Consider the following 17,807-nt stretch of genomic DNA (forward strand, 5'->3'; position numbering starts at 1 on the left):
CCCTCCACTCTTGCTAGTAAATCTGTGCTGTGTTGACCTTTTTTTGACAAGTCCCCAGTTGTGCCGTATCTTAGGGAGTATGTTATATTTCTGGAAGCAGGGCGTCCCTAGGGTTTTCATAAACCCTCAGAAAACAAACCAGAGCCCTCACAAAAGTGTTACACTGTGACAGAGGAGGTATTTCAGTCCTGTAAGCGTCCTGAGTCCGGACAGGTGTTGTGGTGTATTTCTATGAGACAGAGTGTAACACAGAGGTAGAAGAGCTGTGTGACTGCTGATTTTAGTTAAATTTTCTGCTCCCTTCTGCTTAGTCACAGAAAAATAGATAACTATGTCTAACTAATACCACCACTTCAAATATACTTACAATAACATTTGAGAAAGCAACCCCAACCATCCATAAAAACAGTCTGGGTTGCTTTGCTAATATGTTGCTTGGAGATAAAACCACCCAGACTGTCAGAAGAACGAACAGCAACAGAGGTGACACAAGAGGTAGCAGGCCTTCATACAGAGAATCATTCTTCAGTGTTTTCTTTAAATGTGCTCTGGAAATAAATACAATCATTTTGTAAAGAAAGTAAGTTCATCCATTCTATTTCGACACAGTAACTTCAAACTCTAGACCAAACTCAACCCAATACATCTTGCAACCAGTGCAAATGTCCTAGACACCAGACATTTCATAAGAAATTGTAGTATACCCAAGTAACATTTATTTCTGGGGTGAAATTATACTGATTTATTCACACAGTTCCTGATCAGCTTCACTTGCTCACCCTTGTCTGGCAATGAACCAGTAAACTCACCCAAAGTGAGCTGCAGTACTCTCAAGTATGCAGACATGCTGTGAATTCAAAATGCACGGCTTTAGAGGATGAAGCTTCTAAAATGACACATAAACTTGTTTCAGTCAATGCACCCCACGTTTTCAGTAGCAGCAGAGTCAAGCACATGGCTGGCAGGTATTGCTGCTCTTTAGGTCTAGAGGTGATGCTGCTTGATGATCCTGCACATTAGGATTTAGGTACTTTAGTCCAAGTACAGCCTAAAGGGGAGGCTTTTTGGCTAATTAGAGCACAGGAAAATTAATGATGCATTGTTTTAAGCTGTTTTTTAAAGGGAGTAAAGGATTGCATTTTCTGTCAGCTAGGGACATGGTAACTTTAAGTTCACTACCACTAAGCCATTCCTTCACACAGCTAGTTCAGAAGAGCAATTCTGTGTTTGAAATGTACTGGGAAATGTCCTGTTTAAAATCTTTGAACATATATATTTATAGAAACAGCTAGACAAAAATCCAAGAAATATCTTTCTCATGCCAAAAAGAAATAATCTACTCCTAAAATAACAACTGAGAACAGGCATCAGGATGAAGAAAGAGAAGAGATGATTGGAAAACTGAAATCCTTCACCACCAAAGAGCTTGTGCATGCATCATTCAAGCAAACCTGACTGGCAGTTTAAAATTCTTGTGCTTTTCTTTTCAGAGGAATGATAAACCCAGCAGAGGCTTGAGAGGAACTATGTCAAGTGATGACTTGAAAAGGAAAACACTGAACAAAAGTCCTGACTTCTGAAAGGAAGGAAACCAAACCCTCAGTGTTCATTGGGGTAAAGGCTGCTGCTGCCAGGGGCTGACAGGCACAAGGTGCTTCCCTCCTCCTCTCAGTCATCCCCAAACCAGATTTCCTTGCTCAGCTGGTTCCCAGCCCCCTGCCCCAGAGCCCAGCCTTTCTGCAGGTCCTCAGCCTTTCCTGCCCCACATCTCCCATCTCTCCACACTTCCTGCCCCAAACCTGGGGCTGTGCATGCTTTTGGTAACTACTCTGAGTACCACCACACAAAAAGGGCTGTGTAGGAGAGATGGAACATTGTCTTATGGTCTCTTCAAAATTTAAATGTTTTTACCAGTCTCCACTAATTCCTGAAGACAGGCAGTGACAGTCCCTTCTCTAGGACACTTAGGATCTGAGAGACCTGAAGTGACAGATGAGTGAAATGAGCTAGCAAATACTAGTGGAAGGCAGGCAGCATTAATAAAAATAGGCCATTAGAGTATAAACTAACCGTGTATAAAATTCCTGGGTGCAGCAAGCCGGTTCTTAGATGTAATCACAGCTTGCCACCTGCCTAGCTTACATCTGATAGCAATTATCTGTGGACTCCATACAGAGGAGAGTTTTACAGAAGGACCAGGAAGACAATTAAGTACTTCACAAAGTGCAGGATGGTCAGCTACAGAATTCCACCCAGCACAGGCAGAAGTTACAAATCACATTTGATTGCAAATAAAATGCAGTGTTTTTTACTACAGAGCCTTCATCAGTTTACTGCGCAGGACCACTATGAGATTGCCCGGAGAAAAGCAAATGAAAGGAAAAGGAGAGAGTTGTAAACATGAAAAAGTCAGATTCTGAAAACTCACCAGAAAAACCTTTTACATTATCAGGACAGCATCTGGATGAAAGAAGCTACACTACTTCAAGCATTACATTTATTTGTATATGAGGAAATAGTTAAATATACAGAATTAAATAGAAGGTGATAGAACTTATTTACTGTTAATTAACTTACTTGTGAATGTTGTATAGTGTTTGTGGAAATGATAGAAACAAACTGAAACCTGGAAGAGAAAAAAAAATTCATATGTAATTTGACACTGATGACCTCAGAGTTTTCTCATATGATAACAGACCTAGTGTGCTATTCTAAAACTGATTCCGTGTTCCTGTACTCATTACAGGATATGAACTCAATTTGGGCACTTCAGGCAATAATAAAACTGTCCTCTTTTTTCCCAAAAAAAGAGCTGCTAGAAATAGTTGCTGATACAGAATTTCCTACGTAACGAGTGGGAAAACCAGAATATTAAAAAAATTTCTGATGTAGCTAATAGATAGGATCAATTCTTTTTCATACAGGTTTCTGGACCCAGAACAGCCTTACTTTTCATGAGCTGCTGTTTTGTCTAGAAAAATCCAAGTCTAACACCAAAAGCCTTTGAGTGGAATATAGAAAGACAATGAACTTCAAGCTGGGCTGTACACATGAGTGGGGAAATAAGTTCATAGTTCAAAATATTAAGGGTCAATTAATTATCTGCTTTGATAAAGCAATAGCTGAAATTGATTAGTGTTTATGGCATGTCCATCATTTGAACAAGTGAGCATTTTTTTGCTTCTTTTTTAACACAGCTGTGGTGTTTGTGGAGCTCAGCTTTAACCCACAAAGCACCAGGGTTTCACCTTTGCTAACACTGTGTTTCCCTGCCCTGCTGCTGGTATTATCAACCCAGCTGCCAGCAGCCCCTGAGCTGCCTGAAGACACAGCTGTACCCCCTCTAACACCCACATCCAAAATATGCTGTCCACCCAAGAATCAAAGAAGACTTTCAGCAAAAAGTGGAAGTTTGACATTTAAAAAAAAAAAAAAAGCCACTGTATGAGTCCGCCCTAACTAGGTGAAATATATATGACTTTATTAATCTATGTCATTCCCTGTAGAGATCTTTGGTTTGTACTTCCCCCCCGCCACACACTTTCTGTGTATTGAGGGCTTTTCCCTGGTAAATTTGCTGCTTGGAGATAGCTCCGGGTAGCACATTTCTGCACAGTTTTTTTTATTATATGGCATGAGGCTTGGGTGTGGTGCACTAAATTAATACATAATTCCTATTTTATTATTGGGAAGAAAAACACACTGATGTGTTAAACTTTCTGGTTTTGACCTAAACCACCTCATTCAAGAAACACTGTGCTGGCAACACAGAAAAGCAGAAAACTTTAATCTCATTATTAGCAATATGGGGGGAAAAATGAAGAGAGGAAAGAGATGATTTCAGATTACTTTGTACTGGGGCTAATGTGACAGTAGTGTCTTTAGAAATGTCAGTATTACCCTTCAGTCCTCAACAAGGACATACCCAAGTGTTTAGCATGCCCTGGCCACTGTGACAAGTCAAGAGAAGGAAAATTAAACATGAAAGAATAATGGAGATCAGGATTGTTGGAAAAGAGAAGTAAAAAAGGATCCAATGGATAATCTATCTCTCCAGTCTTTCTGGTTATCTGCTAAAGAGAAGGAAACAAAGAACTGGGGGGAAAAAAAGAAAAGCCAGCCTATAAATAATTTCAGGTACTGCATTTTTTTTGGGTTTACCTTCTGGGTTTGCTTTTTAAAACCATTAAGAGCTCTGCTTCTTTATCATGGCAGAAACTCCCTATCAAACAGTTGAAGGATGTGCAAATGAAGTAATATCCCAAGTATTTTGTCAATATATTTCTAAAATTCACAGGCTTCAGAGTGATCTGTGTTTAATGTGCACTCCAGTTAGCTATGTTTTCTATTAGGCAGGGAGCGCTAGTTCAATAAAATCTTGAGTTACGTACAGCAGTTCCAACATCTGTATCACATTAGAGCAGACATGAGACAAAACATTGACTCTTGAGGTTAAATCTAAATTTCCTGCTGCAATCCTGAAGTTTGATTTGTTAGGAGAAAAGCAACCGAGAGGAACAGAAATAGAGACTAGAACTAGAAATAGAATTCAAAGAGCAATGGTTGCCAACAATTTGTTATTTTTATGAAGTGCCATTTTAGTTAGAAATAACACACTGACCACAAACAGTCCCCCAGCTAGCAAAAAGCCACTTTCCAAGTGGGGCAGTTCCACCAGTTACTCCCCTGTATTTTTACACAGTTTTGTTTTTAGCACAGTGAAAGAGCAGAGCTGAGGATGCAGCAGGGAAAGCAAAGGGTGTTTCTCCATTTCTTAAGGGATTTTCAGAATTCCATCATTTCCTACAACATGTTGCTTTCCCATCTTTTTTTAGCTAAAGAGGCCTGGCTTGGGGGCTGCTTTTGGTACTCATTAAGTCTGCTTTTTAATTGGCATTAAGGATCCCTTTGTGCCCAGAAGCTAAACTGCTGCATCCGCATTGCTGCCATTCCCTGCTGCTCTGAGGAACAAAAGGTGCAGCCTGGAAAGCAAACCCACTGCTGGCTCTCTGGCACTCAGCCACCCAGGCACCCATGCCCAAGTGATGATCATGGAGCTTTTGTTTGTTTGTTTGTTTTTGATGTCCTAAAAGTACATATTCTATTTTTAAATAATTTTTAAATTTCAATTTCAGCTCATTAAATGTTTTTAACACATATGGGAAAATAGAACTCCTCAAGCGTTCTTGGAAGTAGTATACTGCTCTTCCAGGATATTTTAGTTTCTTCTTTAGTATTTTCCTGTTCTTCAGCTGATTGAAAATCTGAGACTCAACTGTAAGAACACAGGCCTATATTAAAGGCAGAAATACCAAAGCACAGATGGGTGGCACAGACACACAGGGAATTCTTGTGTCACGCTAGGTTGAAAGCATCAAGCCCAAATCCTCGGATTTAGGTACAATCCTATCGTCAGCCCTCTGTGTTGCACAATGTAGACTCTCTTTTCAGAGAAATAAACATTGCTAAAGCTCTTTATCAGGAATTATTTTGTCCATATTATAAAATGCCAAACATAAGCATAAACAAACAAACAAACAAATCCCAATGCATTCAGAAATTCAGGATTAAAGACATATCAGAAGTGAAGAAATGAAGGCATTATCTTGTTTTCCAAATATGTATATGTAAAAAGCACACAGACAGGCATATAAATATGTGCACACACACACACACACACACATATATATATATATGCATGTGTATGAAAGAGATCAAAAGGTAATTCTCATCAATCTTAAGGACAACTTTAAATTTCATTTAGTGCTTGCAAATTCAATTCCAAACCAATAAGATGTGTGGGATACAGCTGAATAAATTAATAATAATTTTGAAACACTAGTACACAACGGATACCTTGGTACCTTGTTGCCCATGTTATTTGGACTAACAGTAATATATTTTAGTTATGTGAGGGCACTTTAAATGCTCATGTAACTAAATTTAAAGACTACTGAAGATCTACAGGCAGACAGACTTTCTATGACATGTTGCAGTTACTGTGGCTGTTGTACCTGATTTGATTCAGGTATTTCTGCAAAATACAGACTTGGTCATTGTAAAGAAAGAGAGATTATGGCCAGAAACAAACTGCTGACACTATTGTCAGTTCCAGAAAATGCTGTTTCAGTACCTAACAGCCCCATGCTGGCACTCAGACAAAGCAAACAGCCTGATGCAGGTAGTCACGTTTCTGGAAACACAAAACCTCACAGACTGTAAACACTGCTAAATAAAGAAGTGACTCCAAGACACCTAAACCACTAAACAAGTTATAGAGCTTCAAAGGAAGGACAGCCTTTGCTATTTATCTTCTCTACACCTTTGCTATCATAAATCCCCTTTGTTAATAAGCTCCTAACAAATGAATCCTCCTTAAACTGTCCTAAGAAAAGCACTGAAATTTTATTTGTTAAGAACTGGCTTTCCTGATAGTTAAAAGTTTAAAAATTCAAAAAAGAATGTGACAGGGATGCAAATTTAGGTGAACACTGCACTGGAAATTGTGTGAATTTGTTGAGTGAAGTACCATCCCTGCTGTGCTCCCCGCCCCCCCAAAAAATACTCCCCAGAGCATTCATCCCATTTGGGAGGCAGGGAAGAGGTTTGTGCAGACTTTCTGGGCATATGATAGAAGTTGACCAACTCTCTAACAGAAGGCAGTTGTACTTGCATTTCAGCTTACAAATCAAATACTATCACTCTCCTCTCTCCAATCGCCCACACCTCTGCATGGCCTTCTTCACTACACTGCTTGGCCTTTCCATCTCTGGATTAATAATTCATCAAAATCAATGCTTGATGTAAAGAAATGGGATGCTATCATTTACCTTTCTTAGCCACCACATAAGAAAAATTAGATTCAAAATATCCAGGCCTCAATATTAGCTTGGTAAAATATTTAAATACCTTTTCCCTGTTTTTTTTTTCCAAATTCCTTGCACATTTAGAGCAGCTAGACACATGAAAATATCTTAAAACACTGAATGTTTAGCACACTGATCAGTGCCTGGAAGCAAGCTTCATCAAAAGGTGAACATTTTAGAAGCACTTGTTACTGGAACAGAAGCTTTTTATGGAACAGTGTGACCTTCTCAGGCATGTCTTGAGCAGATAACTCTTTTAATTGGTTGTGCGAACACATAATTGCATTTTGAGCTGTCCACTAAAAAAAAGACATTATATTTCATTAGTATGTAAAATGGCAAACTTAAAACCACTTAGTAGCTGGGGGAGGGGGGAATGGGACCTTGGAAAACAAATATATAATTTGCAGATTTAATTGAGCCTGTAAAGTCTGAATACATTAGGGTGAAAAATATACCCAAAATCCACAGTATGAAATGATTTTGCGGGGATTAAGGGAAATAAAGTAAACATAAGCACTGTCTTCATGCACAGAGTTGATGTAAGTTTTGGATGTTTAGCATCTAAGATAGTTCTTGAGTATAAAGATTGTAGAGGGATGCATTTATCATGCTCGTTGAAAAGAGATGTGTTTATCACGATTGTTGATTTCATGCCTTATTTTCAGTGTCTAAGGAAGTACACATGGCATTTATCTGGAACTGACCTGTAAGATAACCATTAGTATTCAAAGGGATTTAGTACAGGCTGAAGAACTACTTTATGGATGTAGCTGCTTCTTTGATGCTCACACATCATTCTGTTTCTGGGCACAGCACAAATTGAGCACCAGAGAAACAGTGCCTTTATTTGAAAAGTCCAGGTTGGCTTCCTGAAGGACTCTGCCAGGGGAGCTCCCTTGTCTGACCTTCTCCTGGGGCTCCCAGAGCCCCTGAAATGACTCCTCACATCTTAACACCACCAAACTCATTCCCACCTGTAATCAGCATCCCGTGACACTGCTCTGCCTCTGGCCTTGAACACTCTGCTCTCCTGGGTTATTGTTCTGACTGGTTCACATGAGTTACTCCAAACATGAACTCAGTGGCTTCTTAAAAATATATCTCAAGTGACAGGTGAGTATTTCACACCCTTCACTTTAACAGGGCCTCGTACAATCTGTCACAACAATGCCTTAATAAATGTTAAATTGGTGACAGACACGTAGAAGCCAACTCATGTTAACCCACTTCTCAAACAGGACTGGTCAAAGCCTGTTGGAGCAATAACATTTTGAAAACACAGCGCTTGATGTTTAATCAGCAAGTCATCACTAGGGCAGAACCATCAGCCACTTTGCAATGGGAACTAAGGAAATCACTACAGAATGACTTATTTCACAGGGGGCAGAAACAATTCATAATATGACCGTGGTCTCCTAAAGAGTTTCTGACACTGAAAAGGAGTCAGGCTGCTGTATGAACACCCATGGCAAGGACTTGTGTGTTCTCCTTTACACAGGATGTAGCATAGTGTAAGTACAAGACACTGTTTTAGAGGGGAAACTGTGCTTTCCCACTATGATGGAATTCAAATAATTGGTATGTTTAAAATGTTACAGCTTGGCCTCATTGTTAGTTTTTTGCTGTTATTATCTGTTTATTTATGTTTTCACTCCTCATTTTACATACTTTAGTAGCTCAGGAAGGAGTGACCCTCAAGGAAAACACTCTGTAGAAGTCAGCATAGAAACCAAACCCATGCACATCACAGGAAAAAATTCTGAATCTTTTGGCCCCTTCTCTAAAACAACGTTCAAGTTTCAGATCTCTGACAGATGTTAATACTCAATTCGCATTTCATGTTCAAACCTGCACTTGAAAACTTGTTTCAGCTTTGCCACAGGCAAACCTGGGGAAAAGAAAGTAGCCAGATCTGGGCACTGTTGACCACACAGAGTGGACTCAAACATGACACCATGTCTGGATTACAGAACAGTCTCTGCCCCATATGCCACACACTGATGAAGTACAACATATCCACTCCATGCTTAAGTGATTCTTTTCCCATAAAGTCTGTTCTTGTGGTTGCAATTAATACTAAGAAGGAGCAGGATACTGTGCATCCAGGCATCATTTTTCCAACTTGCCTTCCTAAGAAATGAAGCTGATGTGCTAGCTCTGCTTGTTTGTGTACATCCCACCACAACTTCCAAGCGCTCAGTAAATTCTGAACAAAAGAATATACCAAAAGAAATTTCCAGTAAGATGCATGTCTCCAGTGAGGAAAGGATTGTAGCCTGAACTCAAATTTTATTAGACATTTTAAGATCTTCATACAGAGCATGTATGAAGGCCCCAAACATGGGAAATGCTTCATTGCAGAGCATGCTCATTAATAGCAATGTGAGACAGAAACCATCATCAATTAGTAATGCTGCTCCCTGAAATACAGATGCCTACCTGTCAGTGAAAATCTTCTTACAAAGTCTACAGCATCATTTGTGGTACTAGAATTTATGTGCGGAACTCACTGCTTTAAAATGCTTATTGTAAATAATTTATATTGCTCTCAACCTGATAGCACAGTGACAGGGAACCTTAGGCATTTGGGATGCCCTGGAGGAGTGAAAATAAATGATAGCTCTCACCCCAGTGCTGCCCTTTGAAGGGACCCTAGTTAGCCAGATACTGCTATGGGACAATTGTGTTTAAGTCCCAAGAGAGTTTTTGGAGTGTCATCCACAGGAGCCCTGATGAGTGCAGAAGTAATTAGTTCCAGATGAGCACACAGGCACGTAACTTTAAAAGGGTCTGTCTGCTCTCCTGCTGGGAGAGAAAAGGCATCTCTGCCTAGCAGCCAGGTCAACGTGCTCTGGAAACAGAAGGACGTTCCTCAACGATTCAGGGTCCAGCTAAGTGTGTGTTTTGGAGCTGAAGGATGGAATTGCATTCACTGCCGGTAAAAATTACGGGATCAGTTTGCTGGGTAGCTGACAAGTTCCCATAAAATACTATGCTGAAGTTTCTCTGTTTCACAGGGTAGTCCTCTGAGGTCACTGCTCAGCAGCTTAAGATTTGGCTTTCCTACAGGTGTTCACAGTGTGCCAGACAGTTCCCAGGAACATACATAAAGCTCTCTTTCCTAAAACATCTAATCTAAACACCAGTATTGGTGCACTTTTATGTATATCTTTGTGTGTTCTGGCACCTGATAAAAGCTCCATTATTTTCAATGAGTGAGTGTCACCTGGTGATACCACAGCTTCCTCTGAGGAGGTGCTTTCACAGAGTTCATCCTTAGGTTATACACGGGTTATTTTTTTTCCCAGAAAACTCCAGGAAAGACATCTGAAAAACACTCCTGTGCATCTCATTTGGATTCCTTCCCACCACAGAAGGTACGAGCTAAAGCCCAGCTGCTCTTGGAGAACGATGGCTCAGCAGCTGAATTCCTGTTGTGTACAGAACAGTAAAAACACCAAACAAATGCCATGTATTGATGGAGCAGCTACAGGTTCCTTGTTAGAAGGACCACTAGTGACTACTAAATGCCATCAGATGGTTAAGCACAGCCATTTATGTTTAATGGCTCCTCTCAGGATCCTGGGAAACTAGCTTGTAAAAAGCATCAGAGGCCCACTTTGTTTTTTACTAGCCACAAAGGCATTTAACTGAACAAGGCAGAGTGGGCTCTCTGATACGAATGGTTCTGGCTGAGCAAGACACAGTTGCTGCAGTCTCTCTAAGGGAGAGAATAATTGAATCTTCCTGGCTGCTTGGCCCTAGGTGTAGGTTAGGTGCTTTTTCCTGCAGCCACAGTGGGGTCCTGCAATTTACCACAAGCTTCTAAAAACTTGACATATCCCTAGTCACTGCACACAGGCTACCCAATGATAACCACCTTACTGCTGAGCTGAGATTCAGATGTGAAATGGCAGTGCTTTCTGGACCAGCATGATCCTTAGTGGAAGGATTCTACTTTTCTTATATTTAAACTTAGTTTCTAAAAGATTTACTAAGCACTGTGATGATTCTGTAATATAGAGTCAACCAAGACTATTATTTTGCATACTTTACACCCATATTTAACTTCAACTACTTTGCAAAACTTGTCATTGTGGATAGTGTGCTAGAAACAAGGTTTTTGGAGAAACCTTTTGGCTCTTAGTTAAACCTACTCTGCTTGGGACAATGATGTATTCACAAATCCATTCATACAAACATACTACAGAAAAGAGAAGCAATACAGTAATTTCACGATTACAAGCCGCACTGATTATAAGCTGCACTTCCGGGGTGTCAGCAACGTTTTGGTTTTCCTCCATATATAAGCCGCACCAGATAGTAAACCGCACTTTCGTTCACAGCAAGGATCCGTGTGCAATTTTCACAAAGTTGCCAAATAGTAACAGAATCACGTGATCACGGGGTTTACTGGCTTGGCCCTGCTCGGGACAGCCACTGGGAGCGGCCCCAGCCCCGCTCGCTGCTGCCGCCGGGAGGCAGGGGAGTGGTGTGCCCGGCCATTGCCGCCAGGAGGAGGGAGAGGGGCTTGCCCGGCCGGTGCTGCTGGGAAGAGGGAGAGGGGCATCCCTGGCTGGTGCCACCGGGAGGAGGGAGAGGGGCGTGCCTGGCCGGTGCTGCTGGGAAGAGGGAGAGGGGCGTGCCCGGCTGGTGCCGCTGCCGCGCCCCCTGGGACCGGGCAGCACTGCCGTTGCGCTGCCATTGCCCCGCTGCCCGGGGCCGGGCGGGCTCTGCCTTGGCTCGGGGCTGCTGCTGGCTCGGACTTCCTGGTTGGGAAATTTCCAAAATTTGTTCATATGTAAGCAGCTCTTGAATGTAAGCCGCACTTCTGGTTTGGGAGCAAAATTTTAGTCAAAATGGTGCGGCTTATAATCGTGAAATTATTGTACTTCTTTCTAGTGTTACTGGAACAGTCAAACACTGCTTTGCAGCTGTTTCTGGCAGAGTGTGAAAAAGGATGCTCACCCCTGCAGATGTGATAATGCTGAAATGCTTCCCTTCCACAAACATTCCTACTATGTTGAACAGTTTGAATTAAACCTTCATCCATGGCTTCCCAAGTGCAAGGGAAGCCATCAGAGTACTCCCTGAACGGGCTGTCATGTGTCTTAGTGACAGGAACCAAGCACTGATGTGTGTAGCACAGAACAAGCATGTTCAGTGGGCTGGCCCCTGCCTGCACCTAACACTGCCCTAACCTGCCCATTCTGGGTGAACCAGCACCCATCTCCCCTGGGCCTGCAGGGCTGCTTCAAGAGCACAAGTCACTCCCTGTTTACAGCTATACCTCTGCCAAAGTGAATAAACCACTGATTATTGAAAAGGCAACCACTGTCATTTCCCCCCCGCTCCTTTCTTTCTTTTCTTCAGAGTGCCTAAATCAGGTCCAACTAGAAAAATACTGTAGAGTCTTGGTCACCCACTGTTGGTTTTATACTCAGGGTAAAGCACAAAGCCATGTCCTTGCACACACTGCTCATTAGAAAGCACAGCCTGCACACAGGGACCTTTCTAAGCTGGGAATTTTGGGAAACAGCGCTGGGGCAGGAGGTGGTACCTGTTGACAGCCTTGCCATGGGAGGAGGGTGGTGAGAGCACATCACTGCAAAATGCTCAAATGGCTCCTAAAGAGTTGGCATGGAGCAAGCACCTATAACCAAGTCCTCCGTTTGGTTCAAGGGCAGAAGCCATTTCTTGGGATGCAAGCCTAGAGTGTTTGTGCCAAACAGTATTTTGGTGCCCTCTTCTCACCACTTGTATGCTCATATAAAAATCTCCAAAATGCATATGCTAATTTCTTCACCTTCCAAGCAACACATCAAAGCCATTTTGCTTACACAGATTTTCAGCTAAGGCTTCTATATTTTTAACTCATTAAAATGTAACTGCTCTTGTTCTCAGTCTTGATGCAGCAGTCAAAAAACATTCAATGCTCATTTTGAACTACACTGACAGTATCAAATAATGGCCAAGGAGGCTACTGCTGTGTATGAAAAATAAAACTCTTCTGTTTGCAGAGGAATTCTAAAGAAGAGCTTCAAAACCACCTGTCTTTTATTCATATTTATAGTTGTGCATCTAAGGTTATTTAAATAATGTCTCATTCCCTCTGTTCATAATGTTTTGGAACATAGTGTGCTTCAGGCCAAAACATTAAACTTAGAATATACATAAATGTAAGTGACATTTTACCTGAGTGACATGAGGAGTTCCTGAGATTTTGGGAGCCCAGCCAGCCAGCACATTGCACTGAACTGCACATGCAGATGAGGAATATTTTCTATATTATTTGTGTGTAGCATATAATAATTCAATGAGGAAAAAAATTTCCTACATTACCTACTTTTTAAAATTTTTCAAGTATTAACCTGTTAAATCATATCTATTAATGTATTTTAGGACTAGTCAACACTTACAAAAGTAAAACAAACAAAAAAAAAAGGAGGGAAATATAAAAAAAATATCAAATCAAAATAATTAAAAAGCAGTACACTTTTGCAGAGATCTGGACACTTACCTATAAGCAGGATAACTAATACATCTGTAATATAATAACCAAACAGCAAAGGCTTCTGCCAGACCTCCACACCAACAGTGCCGGTGAGCAGATATGCTGCTATTAACACCTACAGAAAAAAAGATAACATATTTTCAATCCTTTACATGTAAAGGTAGAGAATTTCACTTAACATCTTAATACAAATGCAAAAGTGGAAAAAAAAGAATCTGTCCATTACCTCCAGTCCCTACTTTACCTTTACCTTACTTCTAAGCAGTGAAGCAACTTGCAGGGTCACCAACAGAATTATTTAAAAGGTATGAAATATGGCAAGCAAGCAACTTCCCTGGTAATGTGTACATCTGTTTGTATGTGATATTACTGACTCACCTTTTCATAATACCTAAATCCACTTTTAATGCCAGGTTTCCCCACTGCACATGCACTTCCCTGTTTTTGGATACAGACTTCAGAATTAGCAATATGGTTATTTTTGCAGCTCTGCCCCTTGAACTGATCACATCAGAATAACTGAGGTGGCGGGGGAGAAGAACCCTAAGCTCACCTGAAAGAATAATAAAAAATAATAAAAACATTCAATGGAATGTGAAGACATAAAAAGAATGGGAAGGAGATGAAGTCTTCCCTGTTTTTTAATTTGTTTGATAGATAACATCATTACAGGACACAAAAAGAATCACATAGATGTCATTAGGAGTGAAAGGACACATACACAGGACTCAGGAGCACACAGCTGGAGGGACTGCTGCCCTTCTGTTGCTCTAGCCTGCTTTGTTCTCAGCTGTTTAGTTTTGCCATAGGACCTAAAAGGAAGGGGCTGTATGTTTCATGGTACACCAGCTCTAAATTAAATTCACAATGTTAATTACAATGCCATTTAGAAAACTGCATATTCATCTATTTATTCCCAAGCAACATTCAGTAACCTTTATATTTTCCACTCAATACATCCTCTTACTCTGGGATGAAAAACAGTTTCCAGCCTTACTTATCTTTCAGATTTTACTACTTATTTAGGTTTTTTAATACTTATTTTTTCTATGTTATATGTTTTCTCCATTTGAACTTTAACAAGCAGATTTCTAGTCTTCTATTAAATTCTAACTTCAAGATCCACTGAAAATCTCTTTATTAATTAACAGGTTTTTTAAGATCACAGATTAGGAGCAGAATGCTGATGTCACTTAAACTTCTATCACACGTAGATAATACTACATTTGGTTTTACCTACTTCTCTGTCTCTGAAACCAAGATTATTGCCCTGTCAGTCTGTAGATCTTTAAGAGGTTTTGCTTGGATTTTGAATTGTGGAACAGGATATTTGAATTGCCTCTCCAAGAACAAGCAGCACAACAGATCTGCAGCAAGGAAGAGCAGACACTAGTGAGTTCCATTATGTCTTGGGCCACTGAAGACAGTGAGTCAAATTTTGGACATGTGTAATGGGTTTTGCAATCCACTGCATCAGAGCTAACATTTGCCTTCCTGAAGAAATTGTATTATATTACCCATAAGACATGATGGATGGAATCCTGACCCCATCAAAGTTGATGGCAAAACTCCAACTGGCTTTGACAGAGCCTGAATTTACCCTCACACGTTGAATCCTGAACAGACTTTTTCTGGCGCGTGATAAAAGAGGAATTTCAGTATTAACCATTATTACAGTCAGTACTTTTGGCAGGACAGTCACGAACATCACTGTCAGATGTCAGTGCATGTCTAGGAACAGGAGTGTGGATGCAATGGGCTCTCACAGGGAATGCCCTGCCCTGGGATTTGATGATGCAAGACTCCCAGATCAGGACTGCCTCTTAACAGATGTAGCACATGAAAAAAAACCACTCCTTGGCTTCAAAATTTTGGTATATTGTTTTTTAAGGACTCATCACTTTGACTACACTGAAGCAGTCTCCTACTTTAGAAAGTAGACCTCCTTTAGAAAGCTGGAAGGATGAGAAAATGGCTGTATCCCTTGATCTAAGCTATACTAGTAAAAAATTGAAGATTGCCAAAATTATTAGCAAAGCCTAAGTCTGTTAATCAGTTGTATAAACTGTTTTTAAAGGCACTGCTGGTAAAGAAAAAAAGTAAAACAGTGTTCTTAAGTGCAACTGAATAATTCTACTTAAGATGGTCAAGTTTTCAACATATCTCTACCATCAACCAGCTTTAGTACTTTTCAGATATGTAGTCTTTAGCAAGTAAAAATAATTTCAGCCTTTTGTAAAATGAGAAGTCCAAATGACATAACTGTATTTTATTTCTGTGGGCAGTTTTTGGTAGCAGAGGGTCTACAAGGGTGGCTTCTAGAAGCTTTTCCCATGTACAGCAGAGCCAATGCCAGCCAGCTCCAGCATGGACCCACCACTGGCCAAGGCTGCCCCAACCAGAAATGGTGACAGTGCCTCTGGGATAGCATATTTTAAAAGGAAAAAAATAAAAAAGCAAACAAAAAACTTACTGTGCAGTTTTAATTGCTGCCAGAGAAGAAAAGAGTGAGAATATGGGAGAGGAACAACCCTGCACACAAGGTCAGTGGAGAAGCAGAGACAGGAGGTGCTCCAGGCACCAGAGCTGAGACTCCCCTACAGCCCATGGTGCAGCCCATGGTGATGCAGCTGTGCCCCTGCAGCCCAGGGAGGTCCAGGGGGATGCAGAGATCACCTGTAAGCCCCTACAACAGAGCAGGTGTGTGCCTGAGAGGAAGTTATGAATCTGTGGGAGGCCTGTGCTGGAGCAGGGTCCTGGCAGGGATCTGCAGACCTGTGGAGAGAGGAGCCCATGCTGGAGCAGGTTTCCTGGCAGGACTGATGGTCCTGTGGGGGACCCACACTGGAGCAGGCTGTGCCTGAATGACTGCAGCCCATGGAAAATGTGACCCATGGTGCAGCAGTTCATGGAAAACTGTAGCCCATGGGATGGACTGACATTGGAGAAGTTCACGGAAAACTTCCTCCCATGGGAGGAACCCAGAGGGAGGACTCCTCTTCCTGAGCAGCAGCAGAAACAATCTATAATGAACAGCCATAACCCCCATTCCCTGTCTCCCTGTGTCCCACTACCAGTGGGGGACTGGAGGTAGAACCCAGAAAGAAGGGAAGGTAGGGGAAAGGTGGTTCTAAGATTTGTCTTCTCATTATCCTGCTTTGATTTTGATTCATAAGAAATTCAGTTAATATCCCTGAGTCTCTTTTGCCCATGATAGTAATTTGTGAGTGATTTCTCCCTGTCCTTCAATCAACTCATGAGCTTTTCATTACATTTACTCTCCTCTGTTCTGTTTCAGAGGGATAGAACAGCTTTGGTGGGTGCCTAGCATCCACTCACCACAATAACACAAGTGAGAACTACAGCAAGGTAATGTAGGTGGGTTGAATCCTGGATTTCAACTCTTGGCAGCATCTGACCAGGAATATTTTTGGCTTTCCAAGATCTTCTCTATGAGGATGAGGAATACTTATGATGAGAAAAATGTGGAAATACAAGGGGTTAATTTGTAGGCTTTTTGATATAGCTGACAGCAGGACAGCTGGATTCTGAGCAGGGGTTCCCTATCTTGCCACAATTTTGCAAACAACAGCAACACAGTCACGTTTGTTCCTGTGTAAAATCAGAATAATTTTTTCATGTGGCTTTGGGAAAGTTCTATACAAACACAAGGCAGTACAACCCCTCAAAGTCTTCTACCTTCTAGCCTCTTACCTGTTCTCTAAAATACTTGATATTTTTAGACTATGAGTGTGCATACTTTTTTTTTCTTAGCATTGATTTACCATTTCTGTTTTACACACATTTCGTATGCTGTGTGATATTCTACATGATGAAAAAAAATCAAATATTTTGTCATCTTTTAAAAAAACATGGATATGCTTTTAAATTCTTTATGATTCCACAAAAACCTGACATTAATTTTACTGTAATATTCAAATCACTAGCATATTGCTATAGTACTAACTGCTCGTGTGTTGAAATATTTTCCATTAACACAATGCACAAAATAGACATCTAGAAAGCAAAGTAATTTAAAATACAAGGCTACTTCATTTTTCTGATAATAAATGTGACATTGCCTAAAAGAGTAAGAATTATTTTCTACAAGCTATTTAAACAGGAGTTAGCTTTAATGTAATGTGCAATTTTTCCACTTGTTTTTTTCCTCAGTTTTTTTTTCTTTCAATAAATAGTTGAAGGTTGCAAATCTTAGACTTTGAAAAATTTTACCTAAAAAGATCACTTTGCATTTAGACATTATAGACAAATAGTCAAAGGCACATGGAAGATTAGTTAATCAAGAAAGGTTTGTGGGGAATCATAATCAAGTGGTTAAGAATGAAGCAGTCTGCTGCAGAAAAAGCCTGTGCACAGCAGGTTCTTCTGTTCAGATTTCACATGGATACACCATGGGGCTTCCC

The 17,807-nt window shown here is 40.7% G+C and overlaps 1 protein-coding gene across 1 annotated transcript in view; it reads right to left on the reverse strand.

Moving 5' to 3' along the window:
- LOC117007794 (ethanolaminephosphotransferase 1-like) overlaps nucleotides 1-17,807 on the reverse strand; it is a 57,815-nt gene that overhangs the window by 8,218 nt on the left and 31,790 nt on the right. Inside the window, exons 6-8 of the mRNA XM_033081210.1 lie at nucleotides 13,390-13,498; nucleotides 2,578-2,626; nucleotides 368-548 (exon numbers count right to left, since the gene is read on the reverse strand). Of these exons, the coding sequence (XP_032937101.1) occupies nucleotides 368-548; nucleotides 2,578-2,626; nucleotides 13,390-13,498 (339 nt within the window). The remainder of the gene's footprint in view (nucleotides 1-367; nucleotides 549-2,577; nucleotides 2,627-13,389; nucleotides 13,499-17,807) is intronic.

The sequence above is a fragment of the Catharus ustulatus genome, chromosome 1, assembly GCF_009819885.2.
Source record: "Catharus ustulatus isolate bCatUst1 chromosome 1, bCatUst1.pri.v2, whole genome shotgun sequence".
In the NCBI taxonomy this organism is placed as follows: domain Eukaryota; kingdom Metazoa; phylum Chordata; class Aves; order Passeriformes; family Turdidae; genus Catharus; species Catharus ustulatus.